Here is a 24,542-nt window from a genome sequence, read left to right as displayed (position 1 = left end):
CCCTCCAGCCTCTATGCCCCTGCCTGCCCTGCTCCCCACTCGCCCTGCAGCCCCTGCACCCTGCAGCCTCTGCGCCCCCGTCTGCCCTGCCCCTGCGCCCCCTGCCCCTGCAGCCTCTATGCCCCTGCCTGCCCTGCTCCTCCTCACCCTGCAGCCTCTGCACCCCCCCCCCCACCTGCCCTGCTCCCCCGCTCACCTGGCAGCCTCTGCCTGGCGGGGGGCTTCAGATGCTCAGCGGCGACCGGGGCAGCGCGGGTCCCTGCAGCCCCAGCACATGCTGCACTCCCCGCCCCGCCCCGCAGCCTCATTCCTGCCGCGTGGGGTGACGGGGCCGCAGGAAGGGTCCCCCAGTGGCCGGGGAGTCCCCACCCGCAAGGGAAGCCCGAGCTGCTGGCTGGGCCTGGCCTCCCCGTGGTCCTGCGGGCTTGGCTGGGGTGCGTGGTCCGCCCAGCCTGTGGGGGCAGCAGCCCCTTCGCCGCCTTCTGCGGCTGCGCCTCCCCTCCCCCGCCCGAGCTCACTACAATGTAGCTGGGCGGCTGGGCTGCGCTGCGGACCCTGCGGGTCGTCCTGGGGCCGGGCGGACCCTGGCTTATGCTGCCTCCCTATTTCCCCAGACATGTTCGGCTTTTTGGCAATTCCCCCCGGACGGGAATTTGAGTACCAAAAAGCTGGACATGTCCGGGGAAATCTGGACGTATGGTAACCCTATTTTATGCTCAGTCACGTGCCAGAGGGTTAATAATGTTTACTCGGCCCAGTGCCAGTTGGACGGCTGGAAGGTGCTCTTATCCCATCAGTACGATTCTGGTTGTGTGAGATACGCCCAGAGCCCCAGAAAGTGAAAGTTCAAGTCCCAGATTGTGATCTCTTCCCGCAGGGACTGGGTCTGCCTCCGGGTCTGTGCAGCACTCGGCACACCTTGGCGGCTGCTGTATTAAACACAGATCATCAGTATTCACAACAACAGAACTGGGTTTGCCTTTAGCTCATTTCCAGTATCACCCGTGATGTCTGACGAAACAAAAGCAGGGCCAATAACCTGCGTGAGTTTAAAGTTCACGTATGAAGAGTGTGGTTCAAATACAAACTGGCCACGCTCCAAATCCTGCTGAGAGCTGACGGACTCGCACTAAACTGGTTTTGCTCATTTCTATCCAGCCAGTCCCATGGCCTGCTCGGCGCCGATCCTGCACTGTCCGTGCTGCTAGTCTTAGTGCAGTGGCTCCAGCAGAGCTCACACATCTGACTACCTGGGCTGTTAGGCCCGGCCCCAGCTGCAGTGTAGACACACCCTTAGCCTCTCTGTGCCTCAGTTCCCATCTGTACAATGGGCTCCGTCTCCCAGGGGTGTTATGAGAATAAATACATCAGAGAGTGCCAGGGGCTCGGAGACTGCGGTGATGGGGACCGGAGAAGTCCCCGTGCTAGAGAAGGCAGAAAGCTCACACCTAGCTCCCCCACTTACTGTCCAGGTCCTTTGAGGTGTCCAAGGTGGTGTTGGGCTGCAGAGAGGCTCTGATTTTGTGAACCGCTTCTTCTATGTCTCGTAGCGTTTTCTGTCCCTGGAAATCTAGGAATCGCATGTTCATGGGATCAGAGCGCTTCATTAGCAGAGAAAGGGAACAGACTCTCGGCGTACGGGGAATGATTTGCTCTCTATTCTTTAAGAGGTTTTTACTGTCTGTGCAACTCGAACACCAGAATCGGGAAAATTCCTCCCCATGAGCCTCACTGACATTTAGCCTCATGTCCGCATTGGGAAGGGGGAACCCCAGAATATTCCCTGGCACCCCCACCCTGCGAGTGCACATGACACTGTTCCTTTGGGGGTACAGCTCACTTCCTTGGCACGCCCAGCCAGGTCCATGGGCCGTCCAGAGAGGTGTGGCAGAGCCGGTGGCTCACGATTTCGCTATCCCTCTCCATCCCCTGTGGGGTAACTGCAGCCGCAGACACACTTCAAGAGAGCAGCCGTGTGCTCCCCGAACACTGGCCCTTGCATGATTTCCCCTCCCCGGGCCGGCTGCAAATCCATGTTAGGGCCAGACATAATCGGCCCCTAAGTATCTATAGAAAGACTCAAGGAACCTTCACATCTCCCCGGCTCAGCAAGGTGGATGTTGTTGTCTGACGTGGCAGGGAATCACCTACTGAATTGATGCTGCGGAGAGCCTGGATCCCCACCCCCCTGCCCCTTCCATTAATAGAAACGTTACATCCGTTTTGCTTGTGTTTCGAAACAAGAACCTGGAATTAAACATTGCGCTTGGGTGGAACTTACACATGACGGTCACTGCAAGGAGGGAGGTGCCCAGAGCCACGCTCAGAACAACGAGCAGGGCGCAGAGGATGTCTGAGGTCTTGCGAGATGGCGCAGCTGGCGTCTCAGGAGGTTTCGCTTGTGGGGGAAAAGAGGAATATTTCCATGGGAGCTGAAGCCCATCTAAGCTCTGCAGTGCCAGGTCTCACCCTCACTAGTGAGGAGACATCCCAGTCGATAGAAAGTCAGAACCACATTGCACTTACGTAGTTATTATTGAGGCCAGGAGCTCTGTACAATTTGAAGGTTTGCAGTTAGATGGATATCAGCAGTTAAATATAAGGGATTAAAAACCCTTCGGGGGCATCACCCAACCATTACCTGTCTGGGCTTCGGCAGAAATGTCCCCTCAGGGCAACTTTTTCCTATAACGGCCCCAATATGGGGTTTCTTTCACTTTTCTCTGAAGCATCTGGAACTGGCCATCATCAGAGGCGACTCAGTGGGCTGGAAGGACCATGGACCTGCCCTGGTAAGGCAATTCCTGTAAATCTGGGAGGGCAGAATCATAGAATCATAGAACTGGAAGGGACCTTGAGAGTTCACCTAGTCCAGTGCCCTGCACTCATGGCAGGACTAAGGATTATCTAGACCATCCCTGACAGGGGTTTGTCCAACCAGCTCTTAAAAATCCCCAAGGATGGAGATTCCACAACCTCCCAAGGCAATTTATTCCAGTGCTTAACCACCCTGACAATTGGGAAGTTTTTGCTAATGTCCAACCTAAACCGCCCTAGCTGCAATTTAAGCCCATTGCTTCTTGTCCTATCCTCAGAGGTTAAGAAGAACAATTTATCTCCCTCCTCCTTGTAACAACCTGTTATGTACTTGAAAACAATTATCATGTCCCCTCTCAGTCTTTTCTTCTCCAGACTAAACAAGCCCAATTTTTTCAATCTTCCCTCATAGGTCATGTTTTCTAGACTTTTAATAATTTGTGTTGCTCTTCTCTGGACTTTCTCCAATTTGTCCACATCCTTCCTAAAATGTGGTGCCCAGAACTGGACACAATACTCCAGTTGAGGCCGTATCGGAGTGGAGTAGAGCGGAAGAATTACTTCTTGTGTCTTGCTTACAACACTTCTGCTAATACATCCCAGAATAATGTTTGCTTTTTTTGCAACAGTGTTACACTGTTGACTCGGATTTAGCTTGTGATCCACTATGACCCCCAGATCCCTTTCTGCAGTACTCCTTCCTAGGCAGTCATTTTGCATTTGGAGTACTTTGCATTCGTCCTTATTGAATTTCATCCTTTTTACTTCAGACCATTTCTCCAGTTCGTCCAGATCATTTTGAATTTTAATCCTGTCCTCCAAAGCACTTGCAACCCCTCCCAGCTTAGTATCGTCAGCAAACTTTATAAGTGTCCTCTCTATGCCATTATCTAAATCATTGATGAAGATATTGGACAGAATCACTTCCGATGAACTGAGAACTGACCCCAAGTCTCCCCCTAAACTGACTCAGCTCTTGAAAAGTTCCCTCGCACGCTTGGTTTGCTTGGAGAAGCTGATGGGGTTCGGGTTTCAGTGCGAGATGGGAGCGCAGCTTCCACACTCCTCCTGGGAGGAAGGAAAGATCAAGACCAGACCAAACCCCTCCTGTCCACTGCACGTGCTGCTGCTGCGTCCAGGGCTTAAGTTTTCCAAGAGCTGGACTGAGCTGTGGGTCTGTTCTCCCAAGTCAGACAGTGCCAAGAATGGGGAGTCCAAGAAAACAAGGCAAGTTGGCATAATGGATTCAGCATGTGTTGTCCTTACCTGGAGGCTGGAGAGGTGGTTTTCCAATATTCGCATTTATATAAATATTTTCGTCCTCCATTCTCTGTCCTTCCCTGTGAGCTGAACGCTTGAGAAATGGTTTCCTTTAAGCAGCCTTATCACAATGGCTGGTTAACACATTTGAATATGCCCAGAAATGGAAATGGACTGCAAGGTCTGTAATTGGGAGGGTGGAAAGCCTCAGGCCACAGAGTTTAAGGCTGGGCTTACATACAGCTTTTGAATTAAATACAAGAGAGATAAGCCATGCTGAGTGCTAGGCAAATACCATGGGCCCATATTCACTTTAATATTAATAAACTTATCAAAACGGAACATTTCCCTTCTAAGTCATGGATCCGTCCCATGTCAACAATGACCAAACGTTGTTCCCATCTGAGAGCTCTTTGGTGTCCTACGTGTATTGAGTTGGTGGCTCTTGGTCCCATTTCTAGGGGACAGGTGTCCACATCACAATGAAACCATCACCACAATTAATATTATTTGTCACCTTGTTGGCAGTTCCCATGGAAATTCAACGCTCTCCACTGGCCGTTACAGTCTCTTTGCCCTATAGGTTGGTTGGGAACATTGGCAGGGAGTAGGGTTGTTGTCTGTGTCTCTCTGCTCTATAACGGGACACCTTTGTGTTTGCAGCCCAAATTTCCACTGGCTTTTTTTTTTCTTGACACCATGGCACATTACTAACTCATGTCTAACTTGCTACCTTCCTTGGCTCTTTGGATTCACTGCCTAGCGGGTTCCTGCAGCCCATGGACTGTGGCGTGGATTATTATTCCCCAAATCGATTAATTTAATTTTCCACAAAAGAACCTCAGCCTGTTGTTTTCTGCCCAGGTTTCATAGATTTTTAAGGCCGGAAAGGACTGTTCTGATCACCCAGTCTGATTTCCCGCACAGCGCAGGCCAGAGATCTTCCCCACGCGATTCCTCCATCCAGCCCAGGACATCTAGTTCAACTACAGCAGATCTGTGAGAAGGAGCCATTCGCTCTGGATTTAAGACTCCAAGTGCTGGAGAACCCACCACCTCTCTAGGTAAGATGTTCTAATGGGCAGTTGCCCTTGTTTAAACTTTGGTGCTGTATTTCTCATCTGAATCTATCTAGCTACATTTTCCACTTCCACTGGGCACATCCATAACCCTTCCCATACACAGGGTATTCCTTCATGTGGTCCTTAAAATCTTGAAGGTATCTCAGGTACTGAGAGAGCTTGCAGTCGGGCTGTGCAATAAAAGCACTGACTGTACAAATGCGATGGTGCTCACTGGGTGTCATATTCGTTCTCTCTCGTATGTGTTCCAGAACTTTACAGTGGTTGGGCAGTTGGTGTCCTGTTGCTGGTACTTGTGACATTGCTCATAACTGTCTCCCTGTGACTTTGTGGTGTTAGTTTTATCCACGTGTTTGTTGCCTCCTGTCCTACACTTACATTGTCAGCTATTTTGGGAAAGGATCATTGTTCTGTTCGTACAGTGCCTAGCACAATGGGGCTCTGAGTCTTGATTGGTGACCTCTAGACACTCCTGCAACACACTCACAATATGAGCTGGTCCCTTTTGCAAGTAAAAAGCTGATTCCTTTTCTAATTGGCAGTGCTACAAACTGCACTTGGGAATCCGAAAATCAGCTGAATTCTTTATCACTGTGTCTCCATGACCAGCAATACTGGTTCTGCAATCAGAATTTAGCTGGCAATTCTGCTAACACTGCATTAGTCAGTAGTAAAGCAAGTTGTGAAATGGTTTTTTTGTTCCCATTAAAATTTTTCCTGAAGACAAATGTCTTTGTCTACATTTTTCCTCATTTTTTTTTACAAAACCCCTAAAAACTGAAATATTTTTAGGTGATGGCAACTGAATATTTTTGGTTTGGTTTTGTTTTCCGATTTTTTTCAATGAAAACCCAAGTTGATTTGGTCAAAAAATCAAACTATCCCTGCGGAAATCTGTCTTGACAGAAAAGCCTATTTTCATTGGGAAAAAAAAGTGTTGATCAGAAGATGTTGACCACCTGTAGTCAGTAGAGAATCCACTGTACTCTCCCACAGCTTCATTGGTCCCAGCAGCAAACATAACCTTTGTGTCAGTAACAGGAGCAAATATGTTGTGACTCTTGGCAAAAGTATAATTGACACCAGACAATTTATCTGACAAATCTCGTCTCCGTTCTATTTACGGGGTGTTTGCAAACAGCTTGTGGCTTTCTCACGTGCTCTGTGGTGTAGTCACAAGAGTGGGGTTTATTCTCTCTCTCTTTACTGCTAATCTTTCAGATGGTTAAGTCCATTAATGGCTATTAGCCGGGATGGGTAATGAATGGTGTCCCTAGCCTCTGTTTGTCAGAGGAGTAGATGGATGGCAGGAGAGAGATCACTTGATCATTACCTGTTAGGTTCACTCCCTCTGGGGCACCTGGCATTGGCCACTGTCAGTAGACAGGATACTGGGCTAGAGGGACCTTTGGTCTGACCCAGTACGGCCGTTCTTATGTTCCTATGTTCTTATGACATAGAACCTGTCTTCATTGCCATGGTCCTTCCATTCCCCGTCCGTTCCGACATCTATTATGCTCATTTGGTGTCTCAGGCGCAACAGATCCCTGATTTGGGGCCTCTACTAGTCAATTATACAGTGTGATAATGAATAAAATAAATAATTAAATCAAGTAAATAAATCAACATTTAATAACCGACAGATAATTGAATCCATTTTCAAGGAATGCAATCCATGACATCTTGTTGCTGTTTGGGCCGGGCCTGGGGTCGTTCCAGCTGGTGGTTCTGCAAAGCTCCCTACGCTGACTCAGGAGCATGGTACCAATCTCAGGGCGGGCTGTCAGAGAGCCGGGCACAAACCCCAAACGGGCTGTGAGGTCTAGACGTAGATTTCACCAACCAATGATCAAGGGCAAACTCCTCAGGCACCATAACAGCCTCAACATGGAGTCACAGCCAGTCCCTTGGGTGCTCCGACCTGTCTTGCCACCCAGGTGAGCCGCCTCTGTCATAGATGGTCCCAAAGAATCACAGCAAGATTCAGGGTACTCCCAGTGCCAAAGGACCAGTCACTTACCCCATGGTCAGGAGAATCACCTTAGATCTCACACCAAAGACCACACTTGTAGCCAATCCTGTAATAAACTAAATAGAGATGTATTAACTAGGGAAAGGAAACAAGAGAGATATCTACAAGGATAAAGCAGGTAAACATGTATAAACAGAAATAAGTTAAAATCTGAAGTTTCAAAAAATAATAGAAGCTGCTATAATAAGCAAGCGGTAGATGACCTTTAGGGCTAACCCATGCTAAGCATTGGGGGATCTCCTGCTTATGCCTAGAAACCTTGTCCCCCAGAGTCCAAGCAGTGCAGAGATCCAGTTCCTTCTTCTTAGGGGTTTTTATCCACCTCTTCCCTCGTGCTCTGAGCTGCAAACTCAGCTGATGGAAGGAATCCACTTGCATGACTCCTCTTCGGGGGAAAATTGCAATGTCTTTTGTCCTCTTTCACATCGGACAATAGTCTGTCTGGTGTCGCTGGACCTTTTCTGTGGGGAATGATGCAAAACCTTCTGCTGGAGACCCACACTTCCCACCGGTTTATGTCCCTCTCCTGTCTGGTGGTTTACACGGACACAGAGGCTCACAAGACAACTGCTCAAATAGCACCTTACAATACGAGATACAGATGTTATGTCAGATTAACGCAGGCAGCAACTCACAAGTATTCAGTAAAGTCTAAATACTAAACACATTCGCACACACCTAATAGTTATTGTAATACTACTGCCACTCGGGTGAGCCACATTGATCCCAGTCATGGATTTGTCAGTGTTCCACTCAGACATGGGGACTTTGGCTTGAGCTGGCACCTGGGCTGCCTGCGTCACAAGTACCCAATAAAGGCCCTGATTTAGGAAAACACTTAAGCACAAGTTTAAATTAATCCCAGTTCAGGACAGCACTTAAGCATGCAAACTTAATGTTAAACTCATGCTTAAGTGCTGTCCTGGTCGCGCATGTTTTCCTGAACTGGGCGCCAGAATGGGGCCCTGATCCAGTAATAACGATACTCTTTATTCAAAACGATTTGCTGAATAATTTCTTTGTCTGCAGATTGTTCACTTGCAGACGGTTGTGAATGTTCCATCTTTAAAGTTCAATTACAGTCGCTCAGGTTTGAGTGGACAAATATGTCACATGGTATCCTTCTGTTCTCAGAATGAATGAAACTCTTAGAATCAGAATTCCGGGGCAAATATTTGTGTGTATCCATTTGATATTCTATTTCGGTCAATGTCTTCTAACATTTGTATAAATGTTTTTCTCTCTATCTACACTTCTCTCAGTAAACTCATTTGTTAGAATCTCTGCAAGAGCTGGTTAAATTTTTGCTATTGCAACATTTTTCCAGTGAAGTGGCTTTTTGACCAAAATGAAATGTTTTTGTGGGGGGCTGAAAGTCTGGGCGCTCAGCTCCCCAAGCAGCTGCCCTTGGGCTCCTGGCTTCTACTCTCCACTGGGAGCCTTGCTGACCCCTGAGGTCTTAGCTCCCCGCTCCCCACCAGGAGTGCGGCAACCACCCAGTTCCTGGCAGGGAGCTCCATGCCCAGAGACCGGGCGGCTGCCAGGCTCCCTGTGGGGACCAGAGAGCTGGGAGCCTTGGTACATCCGGGCTTCCAGTGGGAAGCGGGGAGCCAGGCGGGCACAGCCCAGCTCGCGGAGAGCGTGGGAAGCAAACAGGCTGGGAGCAGGGAGTCAGGACCGAAGGGGCAGCCCCGCTCCGAGCAGGGAGTGGGGAGCTGGTCAGACACAGCCCAGCTGGGAGCCGGGATCCAGGAGCCCAGGGTGCAGCCGGGCTCTAGCTGGAGCTCTCCACCACTCCCGGCTTTCTTGTCTATGAAATTGACATGAATGACAGCCAGCAGCCGATGTAAGTAACCCACAGTGTCTACACAGACACTGCATTGCCCTGATTGTACCGACATAAGCCCTACGCTTCTTGTGGAGATGGAGTTATTATCTCAGTGTAGTATGGCACTTACATCAATGGGACCACGTGGACCTAATGCTGCAGTGTAGACCAAGCCAGAGGGTGAGATTCTGCCACTTTTACTCACTATGAGAAATACTTTAATTTGCAGCTGGTCCCCTTGAAATGAATGAGGCTGCTTGGGGGGAAGGTGTAACCCAGTGTGGATTAGCATGGCAGAACTCAGCATAAGAAGATAAGAACTTTTTGCAATTCCAATATATCTTCTCTGAGATGAGGTGACCACATCTGCACACAGTATTCAAGCCCTACTGCATCGGGAGGTTTTTGTAAGCTAGCTTCCATCTTCAGCCGACATGAGAAACAACATTTTCAGAGGAGGTAAGCGGGGGGGTTTCCTGTTAAAAACAAGTTCCGCCCCAGCCTAGAGTTAACCTCAAGAGAACATGCATTCGGGCTCTCTTTGTACTCTGTGTACTAGGAGATTTCTGAGTTATTCAGGGGCACAGTCGGATCAGAAAATTGGATTTTCTTATCAGCAGGCTACATTTCAGGCAGAGCAGTTTCAGATTTATCATCCCCCAGTTGTCTCCTACTCTCTCCGTTGCATGTTTTGTTATTTGGGTTTAACCAAAAGATTCTAATTTTAATTAAAAGTCTTTCTCTCCATGCTAAGCAGTCCCCTGCAGCGCTCCTGAGCTCCGGATGGCCTCGTCTGGATGGGGAGAAAGGTTCGCCCTGAACTTAAGTGAAAACCTCGTGGAGACAAGGCAGGTCATATTTCTCACATCAGTTGTTAGGCTCCTCCACAGGCTTTATCTTGACTTGCTAACAACTCATGTGAAAATTACACACGGCCTTGTCTTCACTAGGATTTTACCTCAAGTTCGTTAACTCAAGTTCTATCTCCAGTGTTGTTCAACATCTTCAGTAATGACCTGGGTGCAGGTATGGAGAGCATACTGATCAAGTTTGCAGATGACACAAGGCTAGGAGGGGAGGGTTGCAACACTTTGGAGGATAAAGCTAAAATTCAGAACGATCTTGCTAAATTGGAGAACTGGGCTACAGACAACAACATGAAATTCAAGAAAGACAAATGTAAGGTGCTACACATAGGGAAGAACAACCAAACACACAAATACAGAACGGGGGGAAACTGGTTTGGCAGCAGCACTGCTGAGAAGGATCTGGGAGTTGTGGTGGATCCCAACCTCAACATGAGTCAGCAATGCGATGCTGTTGCAGAAAAAGCAAATGCAATTTTAGGTTGCATTAACAGAGGCATAGCCTGCAAGTCACAGGAGGTGACAGTACCGCTCTACTTGGCGCTGGGGAGGCCTCAGCTGGAGAACTGTGTCCAATTTTGGTCACCAATGTATAGAAAGGATGTAGAGAAACTGGAGAGTATCCAGAGGTGGACACAGATGGGCAGAGGGATGGAATGCTTTGGAAGGCGTCTGAGCAAAGACTGAAGGAACTGGGTATGTTTGGTTTGGAAAAGAAGAGACTAACGGGGGACATGACAGCGGTCTTCAAACACTTGAAAGGTTGCCATAAAAAGATGGAGAAAAGTTGTTCTCTTTTGCCACAGACGGCAGGACGAGAGGTGATGGGGTCAAACTACAGCACAGCAGATTGAGATTAAATCTCAGGACAAACTTCTTCAGTGTACGAACAGTAGGACAATGGAACAGATGCCTAGGGGGGTTGTGGAAGCTTCGTCACTGGAGGGTCTGGTTTAGACACAGCAAACCCGGCATCTTAACGGGGGTTAGACTAGATGACCCTTGCGGCTCCTTCTAACTCGATGGTTCTATGATTCTATGAGTTAACGTCCCTCTTCTGCACTGACGACCAGGCCTTAATGGTTGGCTCCTGGCCCTCAGGTAGCTCCAGCCAGGCCTTTCCCTCTGGCTGGTGTGGGGGAAGGTGCTCCCTGATGCCTCCCTGACCCTGGATCCCCTCTGTGATACAGGAGGCTCCATTTTACAAGCAGCCCAGCCCCTACCATCACATGATGCCTGATCCAGCCAGCGTCCCAAACCCATCACCTGTGTGTGTGGGGGCTAACTGCACACTGATGGGGCTGAGCCCAAATCCCCTAAAAGGGCCAGCCCGCCCTGTGACACCACCCACCTGGCAGGTGAGGGGGAAGCCGCTGCCAGGAGTCAGGCCGTGCTGGACCAGTGGTGATGCTGCAGCAGGGCACAGAGATGCAATGGGCTGGGGGAGGCAGAGGCAGAATTATGTGTAACTGTGACACCCCCCTTCCCTGCCCCCCGGCACAACTCCCTGCTGAACCGCAGGCCTGAGCTCTGTCTTTTCAGGACTTCAAAAAGGAAAAGTATTGTACAGAACTGAAGCTCAGAGCTACGGTACCAGCCCCGCCTGCGGCTGCCAGTCAGCTCAGAGAGTCCCAGACAATTTCTTAGTGAGCGAACGTTTAACACACACACGGCCCCTCGCAGACAGTATTCGGGACACTTTTCAGTCCCTTCAGCAGTGCGGTTCGGCAGTAAATCTGTGGGGTTCCGTACAGAGACTCCCGGTGCTGTTGCTGTTACATGTATTTCAGTGCAAGGTAACAACACAACACTCACTTGTGGAGTTTGGGCCCAGCTTCAGAGCATTCACCTCTGATCTCACACAGATCATTTCCCAGTCTCTGCGGGGGTGTTTGTGTGTGTGCTCCAAATGTATGTGTCCCCCCTCTGGACTCTCAGGGCCTGAGGAGAATGGCGGCATCTCCGTCCCCACCCAGCACCTCAAAATCTCCTCAGCAAACACCAGTCCAAAGATCCATCCGGCCAGCAGCAATTCCCGTCCTACGGCTAACAGACACCCATCTCCTCGCTGTTCAGTGAGATGGGGAATCAGGAGCCTGTTTCCAAGGGGGTTCAGGAACTGGGATGCAGCCGTCACAGCAGACACAGCTCTTGGTCCCGCATGTATCAGTCACCAAGCCCCCAGGGCTGTCTCTAGCTCCCGTGTTTGTAACCTTTCCCTCTGAGTTCTGACCGGCTCAGCTCTCGGTGAGTGTGCGGAACCTGCAACGCTGCCTGTCCTGCCTGGAAACTTCCTGTACAGCCCCAGAAGGCTACCGAGGCCGTGTCTACGCTACAACGTTATGTCGGCGTTCAGCCACCACAGTTTGTGTATCGCTGGGAATATGCCCACTTGGCTGCTTGTACCAGTGCTGCTCATACTCACCAGGAGTGTTTGTGTAACACACTAACCTTTGATTCCACACGTGCCCCCTCTCGTCCCATGTTACCGCCGGAGCAGTGAGCAGGTTCTGTCTCTTTGGACAGCAGATCTCCCGCCTGTGGCTGGTCACACACAGGAAAAGATGCGGATTTGGACAGTCGGACAGTCGTGGATGCCCATAGGATAGGGCCGGCCTTCGAGGAAGGCGATGTGGGCGACTGCCCAGGGTGCCGCGGTCGGGGTGGGGGGGGGAGTGTGGTCAAGAGGCAAGGGGCAGGACACAGGCCTGACCCCACACTGCCCCCAGCCTGCCCTTCACCGTGCTTTAGCGGGGTGACGCTGGAGGCCCCACAACACAAGCAGGCCCCGGACACAGAGCTGGACTGCCATGGCTGGGACAGAGTTGGGGGCAGCCCAGGAGGGGAGAGGGCACAGGCTTCCCCAGGCCCAGCCCCTCCACTGCATGACCTCTGACAGCCAACTCCACGCGCGGTGCATGGGGATGAACCCTTAATGCTCTCGCCAGAGCCCCACCCATGAGAGGGGGGCCACAAAAGGCTGGGTACAGGGGGCTGGAACAATGTGAATAGTCGGGTGCTGAGAGCCACTGAACCGAACTGTAACCCCTGCATGTGATGGAAACCGCTTCCAGCCAGGGGGAGCGGCAGCCCCCCTAGATCCAGCACCTCTGGACAGGCGCTGCCGACAGAGTGCTGTCTTCCTCTTCCCTCACGCCTCCTTTCCCCATCCACCCGTGTCTCCCCTCCATGCCCTTCCCCCCCCCTCCTTCCCCATCCAAGCATCTCCCCCTCCCCCTATTTCCCCCATTGAATGTGTTACCAGATTTGCCCATTACTTTAGGGTACGCTTATTTATTCGGGTTACTCTTATTAGGGGTGAGGGGTTTCTGTAATTCTATCAATGTACTGCTTGTGTCTCGTGTGTTTTCATATGGAGGTCTTCTTCTCCCTTCTGCAAGTCCCCTCCCAATGGAGCTATCCTGCAGGACTTAGGTTCCCTAGGGCTGGGTTTCCCCAGCCCCAGAACCGGATGCGCGCACTCACACACACACACACACACACACACACACACACACACACACACACTAACAGAGCAAGTCTGAGCGGACCGGGTCAATGGGCTGGATCGAGCAGCACCTTCAAGCTGCCCCCCCTCATATGCCCCTGGGCTCAACGGACTGGGTCAAATAGCACTTTCAAGCTGCCACCCTTATGTGTCCCAGATTCAGCACGTCTCTATCCCCACTCTCCCATCACAATTGTACTGGCAATAACCTACTTGATGAGCAAACCCCACGGTATTTTGGGCGCTGCAGGGATCTTTAGCTTAGGTACAAGAAGCGTTGCTGTAGAGTGAATGGGGGGAGCTAAAAACACAAAAGAGTAAAGTTCTGCCAGAGAGAGAGAAGCAACCAGCTGAACCATACAAGTTATTTAGTGAATAACAGTGATCACTACACAAGGAGGCTAAACCAACATAACACACATTATTAAAGGTTAATACCTAAGGTAGAAAGGAAAAGAGAGAGAGAAAGAGGGGATCTCACCCACTCCATGAGGCTTGAACTGGTCGGAGTTCCCAGGTGATGGTGTTAGCTCAGGGTCCTGCGTGCTGGAGAGAGGCAGAGCCCCCAGTACGATCAGTCAGGAGAAGATGGAGTCCCAGTGGAACTGATGCAGCGCTTGGATCTAAGCATCAGAACCCTGACTGGAGGGTGAGTAGGGATCTTTGTAGATGTAAGCAGAGTCAGGATGAGCTCTACCCTGACATCTGGTGGTGAATTATGGCGAGTGTGGGAAAGAACTCCAGGGGCTGATCTTGTTTGCATAGGCACACCCACCCGCCTAGCCTGGGACCACAACAACTGATAGTGGTTACTTTGGATGAGGTGGGATCCCCAGTTTCTCTGTTATTGGGGCAGGAGGAATAAAGTGTTGTTACCCTGATTATGTGACTCAAGGACAATGAAACTGTTTTATGACAGAGTGTCTCACCATCAGCTAAGTAGCACTCGCTAGACAAGGGACATGGGTTCCACAACCCAGAGACTAGAGAGAGGTTGGGGATAGGTATGAGTACTTGCTGGTCTGGGCCTTGTCTAAGGGCCTGGAATGTCAATTGTGCTAGCTCCTTCTCTCCACTGTTGAATAGCAGAACTAAGTTTGCTTCCATTAGGAGTCTAGCTAGAAGTTGCTGAACTTAATTAATTTTGGGCCAATGGTGCACCAGCACAGGGACTCCCCTATGATGAGCTGAGATCACTATAACACCTAAAATTGCTGAGGTAAGATCACTGAGTGCTGTGTTAACCAGTGGGGGAGCCTGATGATATATTGTTAAGCAGCTGGCAGCGCCAAGCAGTTTGTGGGACGGGTGGAGCGGCCCATGGAACAGCGAGTGGAGTGGCGCAGAGTGGAGCTGAGCCATTTGCGGGGGCAGCTGGAGTGGTTCATGGGACGGCTGGTGGAGCGGAACGGCTGGCAGAGCTGAGCAGTTTGTGGGACGGTTGGAGCGGCCCACGGAACGGGGAACAGAGCGGAGCAGTTTGCGGGGACGGCTGGAGGAGCGGAGTGGCGCGGCTGGTAGAGCGGAGCCATTCGTGGTAAAGGCTGCAGCAGAACTCCACGGAGAGGAGGGGCAGTCGGCCTCGGACCATGTAAGGTGCCCCTTAACATCCCATGTGCCCCCCCACCATTTCCGCCCAGGCTGGGGGGTAAAACTCTGCAGATAAACTTTTGAACTCTGGGGCGGCACTGACCAGGGACAGAGACTTTGGAGTTGTTGGACTTTGAGGTGATTGGACTTAAGACCCTGAGGGGAAAAGGACACTGCCAAACTTACTTGGAGGTGGGGCTTTTGCTCATGGTCTGTGTTATGAATATTGTTTGTGGTGTTTCCCCAACTTAATCCGCATTGTTTCCCTCCTTTATTAAAAGGCTTTTGCTACACTCAGACTCTGTGCATACGAGAGGGGAAGTATTGCCTCCTAGAGGCACCCAGGGGGTGGTATGTAATTGTCCCAGGTCACTGGGTGGGGGCTCGAGCCGGTTTTGCATTGCGTTATTGAAACGGAACCCTAGCTACAGAACTCGGCCCTTGTTCCTGCCAACTTAGATGAGCAGAAGGGTTACATAGAGAAAATACAGTGGTTCAAGGGAGAACACAGGATTTGTTTATGGGTAAGCTGAGGACTCAAGGGTTTTCTTTAGGCTAGCCCAGGGGTTGGCATCCTTTCAGAAGTGATGTGCCGAGTCTTCATTCATTCACTCTAATTTAAGATTTCACGTGGCAGTCATACATTTGAATGTTTTTAGAAGGTCTCTTTCTATAAGTCTACATGCAACAATAGTTTAGTTATATATTATACAGTAAATAATGTTTTAAAAATGTTTAAGAACCTTCATTTAAAATTAAATTAAAATGCAGAGCCCCGCGGAACGGTGGCTAGGACATGAGCAGTGTGAGTGCCACTGAAAATCAGCTTGCGTGCCGCCTTCGGCACACGTGCCATAGGTTGCCTACCCCTGGGCTAGACAATAGGAGCTGATCACCCTTGGCTCTGGGTGGTGTTTTCTTCCAGGGAGCTCACAATGCAACTAGGCTGCTTCAGTATTTTGAATATCAATCAAGGATTCATTACTAGAATTGGTCTGATAATTGCTGAGCTGGGTGTGGGCAGGCGTAGGTTCATTAGCATCTGGAGCAGAGATCCCCCATGATGCAGTGCTTCCCTGCTTTTCTAGTCCCAGAGTTCAGTGTGGTTCTCTGCTCTCCATTCTGTATGCTACTGGAGATGTCTTAGGCCTGGTCTACACTACGACTTTAATTCGGATTTATCAGCTTTAATTCGAATTAACCCTGCAACCGTCCACACAACGACGCTATTTATTTCGATGTAAAGGGCCCTTTAAATCGATTTCTGTACTCCACCCCGACGAGCGGAGTAGTGCCAAAATCGATTTTAGCAATTCGAATTAGGGTTAGTGTGGCCGCAATTCGATGGTATTGGCCTCCGGGAGCTATCCCACAGTGCATCATTGTGACCGCTCTGGACAGCAATCTAAACTCGGATGCACTGGCCAGGTAGACAGGAAAAGCCCCGCGAACATTTGAATTCCATTTCCTGTTTGCCCAGCATGGAGAGCACAGGTGACCACAGATAGCTCATCAGCACAGGTAACCATGCAGGCTGATAATCGAAAAAGAGCACCAGCATGGACCGTGAGGGAGGTACTGGATCTGATCGCTGTATGGGGAGAGGATTCAGTGCTTGCAGAACTTCGTTCTAAAAGACGAAATGCAAAAACTTTTGAAAAAATCTCCAAGGGCATGATGGAGAGAGGCCACAATAGGGACTCTGAGCAGTGCCGCGTGAAAGTCAAGGAGCTCAGACAAGCCTATCAAAAAACAAAGGAGGCAAACGGTCGCTCCGGGTCAGAGCCGCGGACATGCCGCTTCTACGCCGAGCTGCATGCAATTCTAGGGGGGGCTGCCACCACTACCCCACCTGTGTTCGTGGATTCTGGGTCGGGGATAGTCTCATCAGCGACGCCTGAGGATTCTGCCGATGGGGGAGAGGAGGAGGAGGAGGATGAGGATGAGCTTGCAGAGAGCACACAGCACTCCGTTCTCCCCAACAGCCAGGATCTTTTTATCACCCTGACTGAAGTACCCTCCCAAGCCTCCCAAGCCAGTACCCAAGACTCTGACCCCATGGAAGGGACCTCAGGTGAGTTTACCTTTTAAAATATAAAACTTGTTTTAAAAGCAAACGGTTTTTAATGATTACTTTGCCTGACTTTGCATTCGTGGTCAGTTCAGCTACTGGAAAAGTCTGTAGCTATTGGAAAAGTCTGTTAACGTGTATGGGGATGGAGCGGAAATCCTCCAGGGACATCTCCATGAAGCTCTCCTGGAGGTACTCCGAAAGCCTTGCCACAAGGTTTCTGGGCAGTGCATCTTTATTCCCTCTTCCATGGTAGGACACTTGACCACGCCATGCTTGCAGCAAGTAATCTGGTATCATTGCCTGACAAAGCCTGGCAGCGTATGGTCCCGGTGTTTGCTGGCATTCAAGCAACATCCGTTCTTTATCTTGTTGTGTAATCCTCAGGAGAGTGATATCACTCCTGGTAACCTGGTTGAAATACGGGAACTTAATTAAGGGGACAGAGGTGGCCGTTCCTACTGGGATGTTTGCCTGTGGTGGAAAATAAATCCTTCCCTGCAGTTAGCCAAGCGCAGATGGGAAATTGGCCCTGAGTTTTTCGCGTTTGGCTAGCAGGGATCTTCCCTGTTACCAGCCACGCGGTGGGGGGAGGGGTACCGTGATCATCCCAGAGAATTCATGGCGGGAGGGGGGCGGCGGCGGGGGGGGGGGGTTAGTTTGGTGCCTGCAGGGATCTTCCCTGATACCAGCCACGCGGTGGGGGGGAGGGGTACAGCGATCATCCCAGAGAATTCATGGCGAGAGGGGGGGGTGGTTAGTTTGTTTTCTGGTGCTGCTGAATGTTAACAGAAAAACCGCAGCACTCTACTTGCCTGAAGGGGCCCAGACAAGCCCCCCCACATTGCCCCCCCCCCCAACTGGCTGAGATTGGCCAGGCTTCTTCAGCACTCTACAAGCTATGCTTGGTATGTGGGAAAGGAGGGCGCAGAAGCTTACCATGGCCGCATGCAAGCCGAATTCTGTTGCCCAGACCTGTGATCTCTAGCAGCAAAGCCACAGGCACTCAGCATTAAGAGGCAAAATGCCACCTTGCACAGAAATCACATGTGCTATGTAATGTGAACAGTGTTGGTCACCGTGAAAGAGTATAAGCATTGTTCTGCAAAATGTAGCTTTTAAAACAATTCTCTCTTTTTTCCCCTCCCTACAGCAGCTGCAAATTCCTCAAGCCTCCCTCCTCCATCCCGAAGGTTATCACAGATAAGGCGTCGTAAGAAGAGAACGCGAGAGGACATGTTTTCGGAAATTATGGAATCCAGCCGCAGTGACAGAGCTCATGTGAATGAGTGGAAGGAAACAGTTTCAAAGTATAGGAAAGAAGTCAGTGAACGTGAGGAGAGGAGGGACCAACGTGAGGAGAGGAAGGACCAACGTGAGGAGAGGAGAGACGCTCGAGATGAGAGGTGGCGGCAGGAAGACCAGAGGATGAAGGATGCAACGCTGGGGCTGCTCCGGCGTCTGGTGGAGGTTCAGGAACGGCTGCTGGAAAACAGACTGCCGCTTCAGCCCCTGTTCCACCCTCCCCCCTCCCCATGTTCCGTATCCTCCTCACCCAGACGTGTAAGAACGCGGGGGGGGAGGCTCCGTACACCTTCCCATTCCACCCCAGTAGACAGCCCAAGCAAAAGGCTGTCATTTTTTTAACCTTTTCTTTGTGGCTTTTTCCTTCCCAGCAATCCTCCTCCCAAATACCACCCGGGTTCCCTCCCTCTTTTTCTAATCTATTAATAAAGAATAAATGATTTTTAAATGATAGTGACTTTATTTGGTTTGAAAGAAAGCTGGGGGAAGGGGCAGGGTGGGTTCCTTACAGAAAATCAGTCAGTAAAGGGGGAGGGTTTTCATGAAGGAGAAACAAACAGATATTTCACACGGTAGCCTGGCCAGCCATGAAACTGGTTTTCAAAGCTTCTCTGATGCACAGCGCTTCATGGTGTGATCTAATCGCCCTGGTGTCTGGCTGCGCGTAATCAGCAGCCAGGCGATTTGCCTCAGCCTCCCACCCCGCCATAAAGGTCTCCCCCTTACTTTCACAGAGATTGTGGAGCACACAGCAAGCAGAAATAACAATGGGGAGATTTCTTTGGCTGAGGTCAGAGCGAGTCAATAATGAACGCCAGCGACCTTTTAAACGGCCAAATGCACATTCTACCACCATTCTGCACTTGCTTAGCCTGTAGTTAAACAGCTCCTGACTCCTGTCCAGGCTGCCTGTGTATGGCTTCATAAGCCATGGCATTAAGGGGTAGGCTGGGTCCCCAAGAATAACTATGGGCATTTCAACATCCCCAACGGTTATTTTCTGGTCCGGAAAGTAAGTCCCTTGCTGCAGCCCTTTAAACAGAGTAGTGTTCCTGAAGACGCGAGCGTCATGAACCCTTCCCGCCCAGCCCGCGTTGATGTTGGTGAAACGTCCCTTGTGATCCACAAGTGCTTGCAGCACCATTGAAAAGTACCCCTTGCGGTTTATGTACTCGGTGGCTTGGTGCTCCGGTGCCAAGATAGGGATATGGGTTCCGTCTATTGCCCCACCACAGTTAGGGAATCCCATTGCAGCAAAACCATCCACTATAGCCTGCACATTTCCCAGAGTCACAAACTTTCATAGCAGCACCTGAGTGATTGCTTTGGCTACTTGCATCACAGCAGCCCCCACAGTAGATTTGCCCACTCCAAATTGATTCCCGACTGACCGGTAGCTGTCTGGCGTTGCAAGCTTCCACAGGGCTATCGCCACGCGCTTCTCAACTGTGAGGGCTGCTCTCATCTTGGTATTCTGGCGTTTCAGGGCAGGGGACAGCAAGTCACAAAGTTCCATGAAAGTGCCCTTACGCATGCGAAAGTTCCGCAGCCACTGGGAATCGTCCCAGACCTGCAACACCATGCGGTCCCACCAGTCTGTGCTTGTTTCCCTTGCCCAGAATCGGCGTTCCATGGATAGAATCTGCCCCATTAACAACATGATCTCCAAAGCACCGGGGCCTGTGGTTTCACTGAATTCTGTATCCGTGTCTGTGTCCATGTCCTCATCATGCTTGTCGCTGCGCTGCTGCCGCCGCTGCCTCCTCGCCCCGTTTCTCTGGTCCTGGCTGAGCATAAACTCCACGAGAACGCGCGAGGTGTTTACAATATTCATGACTGCTGTCTTGAGCTCAGCGGGCTCCATGCTTGCCGTGGTATGGAGTCTGCAGTGTTCACCCACCCAGGAAAAAAGGCGCGAAAATGGTTGTCTGCCATCCGTTGCTTTCATGCAGGGAGGGAGGGAGGAGGTGAGGCTGTACCCAGAACCACCTGCGACGATGTTTTTTGTCCCATCAGGCACTGGGATCTTAACCCACAATCCCAATGGGCGCGGGAGACTGCGGGAACTATGGGATAGCTATGGAATTGCTACCCACAGTGCAACGGTGCAGAAATCGACGCTAGCCCCGGTACTTGGACGCACACCACCGAAGTAATGTGCTTAGTGTGGCCGCATCCATTTCGACTTTATACAACCTGTTTTTCAAATCCGAATTATCTAAATTCGGATTAATCCCGTAGTGTAGACATACCCTCTGTCTTGTCACCCTTGTCAGGAGGGGTCTAGGTGTGTCTCCCATCGCCCTTCACTGCTCTCTGCAAGTCTTTTCTCTGATGGGTTTTGATTTAAGCAGAGGCTGGTGTGTGGGGGGGTTTCTATCATCAGTCAGACAGGCTGGATACTGTGCCCTGCCTCCCCAAGAACACAGAGCTGACAGGTATCAAACCACCTCTCTCCTCCACCCCGTCCCCTCCTTCCCACATCCAACTGTCTCTCCCCTCCACCCCTCCTCCTCCCCTCCTTTCCCATCCAGCCACCTCCCTCCTCCCCTCCCCTCCCCTCCCCTCCCCTCCCCCTTCTTCCCCATCCGCCCGTCTATCCCCTCCCCTCTCCTGTCCTTCCCCATCCAACCACCTCTCCCTTCAACCCCTCCTCCTCCCGATCCTTCCCCATCCAACCCCCTGCACCCCACCCCCATCCTTCCTCCCTCACCTCCCTGCCCCTCCGCCAGGGCTGCTGTCAGAGGGAGACTCTAACCCAGCAGGCTGCTGAAAGGACCCACAGGCCAGTGATCAGGGGCTCGGCTCAGCGCGAAGGCAGGAGAATGGCGGATGAGGATATCTATGAGAACATGGAGGTGACGGAAGCTGCTCCCCAGCCCAAAGGTAAGCACAAGAGGCTGCACCGGACCCTGGACTCCCGCTGGCCTTTCCTTGGCTTTGCGGTCTCTGCAGAGCGTTCTGGGCAGCGATCGCTTGCTCCACTGACCACGTCCCCAGAGCTCAGCCTGGTGCACACTGACAGCCCCACGGGCAGTGGGGGAGGGTGCTCGGTCAGTGCTTCCCAGTGCATTCTCTCCCCTGCCAGTCCCCAACGGGAGAAGGGCACAGGGGGGAGAGATGGGAGTCCCTGCCCAGCATCCCAGCCTCCTGCTGGCCAGCGCAGTGCCATGGGCTGGCCATAAAAGCCATCCAGGCTCCCCCTCCCCAGCTCACTGCCACCATCAACCTCTCCCAGGAGGAGATCACCAGGGTCGAATCCTCACAGCCCCCATCTCTGGGGACCAGCTCCCTCTCATCCCCCCATTTCACAGTGACACTTCCTTTCCTTACCCTCTGCCCCTTCCCAGCCCGAGCACTTGCTTCTAACCGTGAGCAGGGGCAGGGAGATGCTAGCTGTGTTAGTAGAGAAGGGTTTTCCCCAGGGCTTGGGGTGCGGGGGAGGGAACCTGTTCCTCCAAGGACAAGGAGCAAATGGAGCTGGAAATGCTGAGATAAGGACCAGGCTGTTTTCCTAAAGCTCCCAGCACAAGGGGCCCCTCTCAGTGCTTTGGCTGGGTGACTGGGCAACAAAATGGCAGATGAAATTCAATGTTGATAAAGGCAAAGTGATGCACCTTGGAAAACATAATCCCAACTATACCTATAACATGTTGGGATCTGAATTAGCTGTTTCCACTCAAGAGAGGGATCTTGGAGTCATTGTGGAGAGTTCTCTGAAAACATCCACTCAATGTGCAGCGGCGTCAAAAAAGCAAACAGAATATTGGGAATAATTAAGAAAGGGACCGATAATAAGACAGAAAATATCATATTGCCTCTATATAAATCCATGGTACACCCACACCTTGAATACTGTGGGCAGATGTGGTCACCCCATCTCAAAAAAGATCTACTGGAATTGGAAAAGGTTCAGAAAAGGGCAACAAAAATGATTAGGGGTATGGAACGGCTGCCATATGTGGAGAAATTAATAAGACCAGGACTTTTCAGCTTGGAAAAGAAACAACTAAGGGGTGAGAGGGGTAGCCGTGTTAGTCTGGATCTGTAAAAAGCAACAGAGAGTCCTGTAGCACCTTTAAGACTAAAAGAAGTATTGGAGCATAAGCTTTCGTGGGTGAATACCCACTTCGTCAGATGCATGTAATGGAAATTTCCAGAGGCAGGTATAAATATGCTGGCAAGAATCAGTCTGGAGATAATGAGATTGTTAGTTCAATCAGGGAGGGTGAGGTCCTCTTCTAGCAGTTGAGGTGTGAACACCAAGGGAGGAGAAACTGCTTTTGTAGTTGGCTAGCCATTCACAGTCTTTGTTTAATCCTGATCTGATGGTGTCAAATTTGCAAATGAACTGAAGCGCAGCAGTTTATCTTTGAAGTCTGGTCCTGAAGTTTTTTTGCTGTAAGATGGCTACCTTTACATCTGCTATTGTGTGGCCAGGGAGGTTGAAGTGTTCTCCTACAGGTTTTTGTATATTGCCATTCCTAATATCTGACTTGTGTCCATTTATCCTTTTATGTAGGGATTGTCCAGTTTGGCCGATGTACGTAGCAGAGGGGCATTGCTGGCATATGATGGCATATATAACATTGGTGGACGTGCAGGTGAATGAGCCAGTGATGTTGTAGCTGATCTGGTTAGGTCCTGTGATGGTGTTGCTGGTGTAGATATGTGGGCAGAGTTGGCATCGAGGTTTGTTGCATGGGTTGGTTCCTGAGTTAGAGTTGTTATGGTGCGGTGTGTGGTTGATGGTGAAAATATGCTTAAGGTTGGCGGGTTGTCTGTGGGCGAGGACTGGCCTGCCTCCCAAGGTCTGTGAAAGTGAGGGATCATTGTCCAGGATGGGTTGTAGATCACTGATGATGCATTGGAGAGGTTTAAGCTGAGGACTGTAGGTGATGTCCAGTGGAGTTCTGTTGGTTTCTTTCTTGGTCCTGTCTTGTAGCAGGAGGCTTCTGGGTACACGTCTGGCTCTGTTGATTTGTTTCCTTATTTCCTCCTGCGGGTATCGTAGTTTTGAGAATGCTTGGTGAAGATCTTGTAGGTGTTTGTCTCTGTCTGAGGGGTTGGAGCAAATGCAGTTGTACCTCAGCGCTTCGCTGTAGATGATGGATCGTGTGGTGTGTCCAGTGTGGAAGCTGGAGGCATGAAGGTAGGCATAGCGGTCGGTGGGTTTTCGGTGTGGGTGGTGTTAACGTGACCATCACTTATTTGTAGTGTGGTGTCTAGGAAGTGGACCTCCCATGTAGATTGGTCCAGGCTGAGGTTGATGGTGGGGTGGAAGCTGTTGAAATCGTGGTGGAATTCTTCCAGAGTCTCCTTCCCATGGGTCCAGATGATGAAGATGTCGTCAATGTAGCGTAGGTAGAGAAGGGGCGTGAGTGGACGAGAGCTGAGGAAGCGTTGTTCCGGGTCAGCCATAAAAATGTTGGCATATTGTGGAGCCATACGGGTACCCATAGCGGTGCCACTGGTCTGGAGGTATATATTGTCACCAAATTTGAAATAATTGTGTGTGAGGATAAAGTCACAGAGCTCAGCAACAAGTTGTGCTGTGTCATCATCAGGGATATTGTTCCTGACAGCTTGTATTCCATCTGTGTGTGGAATGTTTGTGCAGAGAGCCTCCACATCCATGGTGGCTAGGATGGTGTTTTCTGGGAGATCACCAATGCATTGTAGTTTTCTCAGGAAATCAGTCGTGTCACGGAGATAGCTGGGAGTGCTGGTGGCATAGAGTCTGAGTAGAGAGTCCACATATCCGGATATTCCTTCAGTGAGAGTGACAATTCCAGAGATGATGGGACATCCAGGATTTCCAGGTTTGTGGATTTTGGGTAGTAGATAGAATAACCCTGGTCGGGGCTCTAAGGGTATGTTGATTTGTTCCTGTTTTAGTGTAGGGAGTGTCCTGGATAGATGGTGCAGTTTCTTAGTATATTCCTCAGTGGGATCTGAAGAAAGTGGCCTGTAGAACTTGGTATTGGAGAGTTGTCTGGCAGCCTCCTTCTGGTAGACTCCTGAGGGTCAAAATGACAGTCTGGATCTATACATAGAATGCTCCCGCCGACGCGCACAGGCAGAAATTGTGGAAAAACAACATCACTTGCCTCATAACCTCAGTTGTGCAGAACGCAATGCCATCCACAGCCTCAAAAACAACCCTGACATTATAATCAAAGA

At 50.6% G+C, this 24,542-nt stretch overlaps 1 protein-coding gene and 1 long non-coding RNA gene across 2 annotated transcripts; one reads left to right on the top strand and one right to left on the bottom strand.

Moving 5' to 3' along the window:
- Positions 1 to 1,491: 1,491 nt before the first annotated feature.
- On the bottom strand, positions 1,492 to 4,180 carry LOC135984151 (uncharacterized). Its single transcript, XR_010602059.1, has 3 exons — positions 4,084 to 4,180; positions 2,282 to 2,398; positions 1,492 to 1,570 (listed from the first exon to the last, which is right to left on the bottom strand). It is a non-coding gene; the product is annotated as an uncharacterized LOC135984151 (long non-coding RNA).
- An 11,945-nt stretch (positions 4,181 to 16,125) lies between these two features.
- On the top strand, positions 16,126 to 18,819 carry LOC135983841 (SRRM2 protein homolog rsr-2-like). Its single transcript, XM_065597392.1, has 2 exons — positions 16,126 to 17,057; positions 18,208 to 18,819. Exons 1-2 carry the CDS (start codon positions 16,511 to 16,513, stop codon positions 18,699 to 18,701), a joined length of 1,041 nt encoding a protein of 346 aa, XP_065453464.1. The 5' UTR covers positions 16,126 to 16,510; the 3' UTR covers positions 18,702 to 18,819.
- Positions 18,820 to 24,542: the final 5,723 nt, after the last annotated feature.

This window comes from Chrysemys picta, chromosome 5 (assembly GCF_011386835.1).
Source record: "Chrysemys picta bellii isolate R12L10 chromosome 5, ASM1138683v2, whole genome shotgun sequence".
In the NCBI taxonomy this organism is placed as follows: domain Eukaryota; kingdom Metazoa; phylum Chordata; order Testudines; family Emydidae; genus Chrysemys; species Chrysemys picta.
The sequence above is the reverse complement of the archived record's forward strand: the minus strand, read 5'-3'. Positions and strand labels throughout refer to the sequence as shown.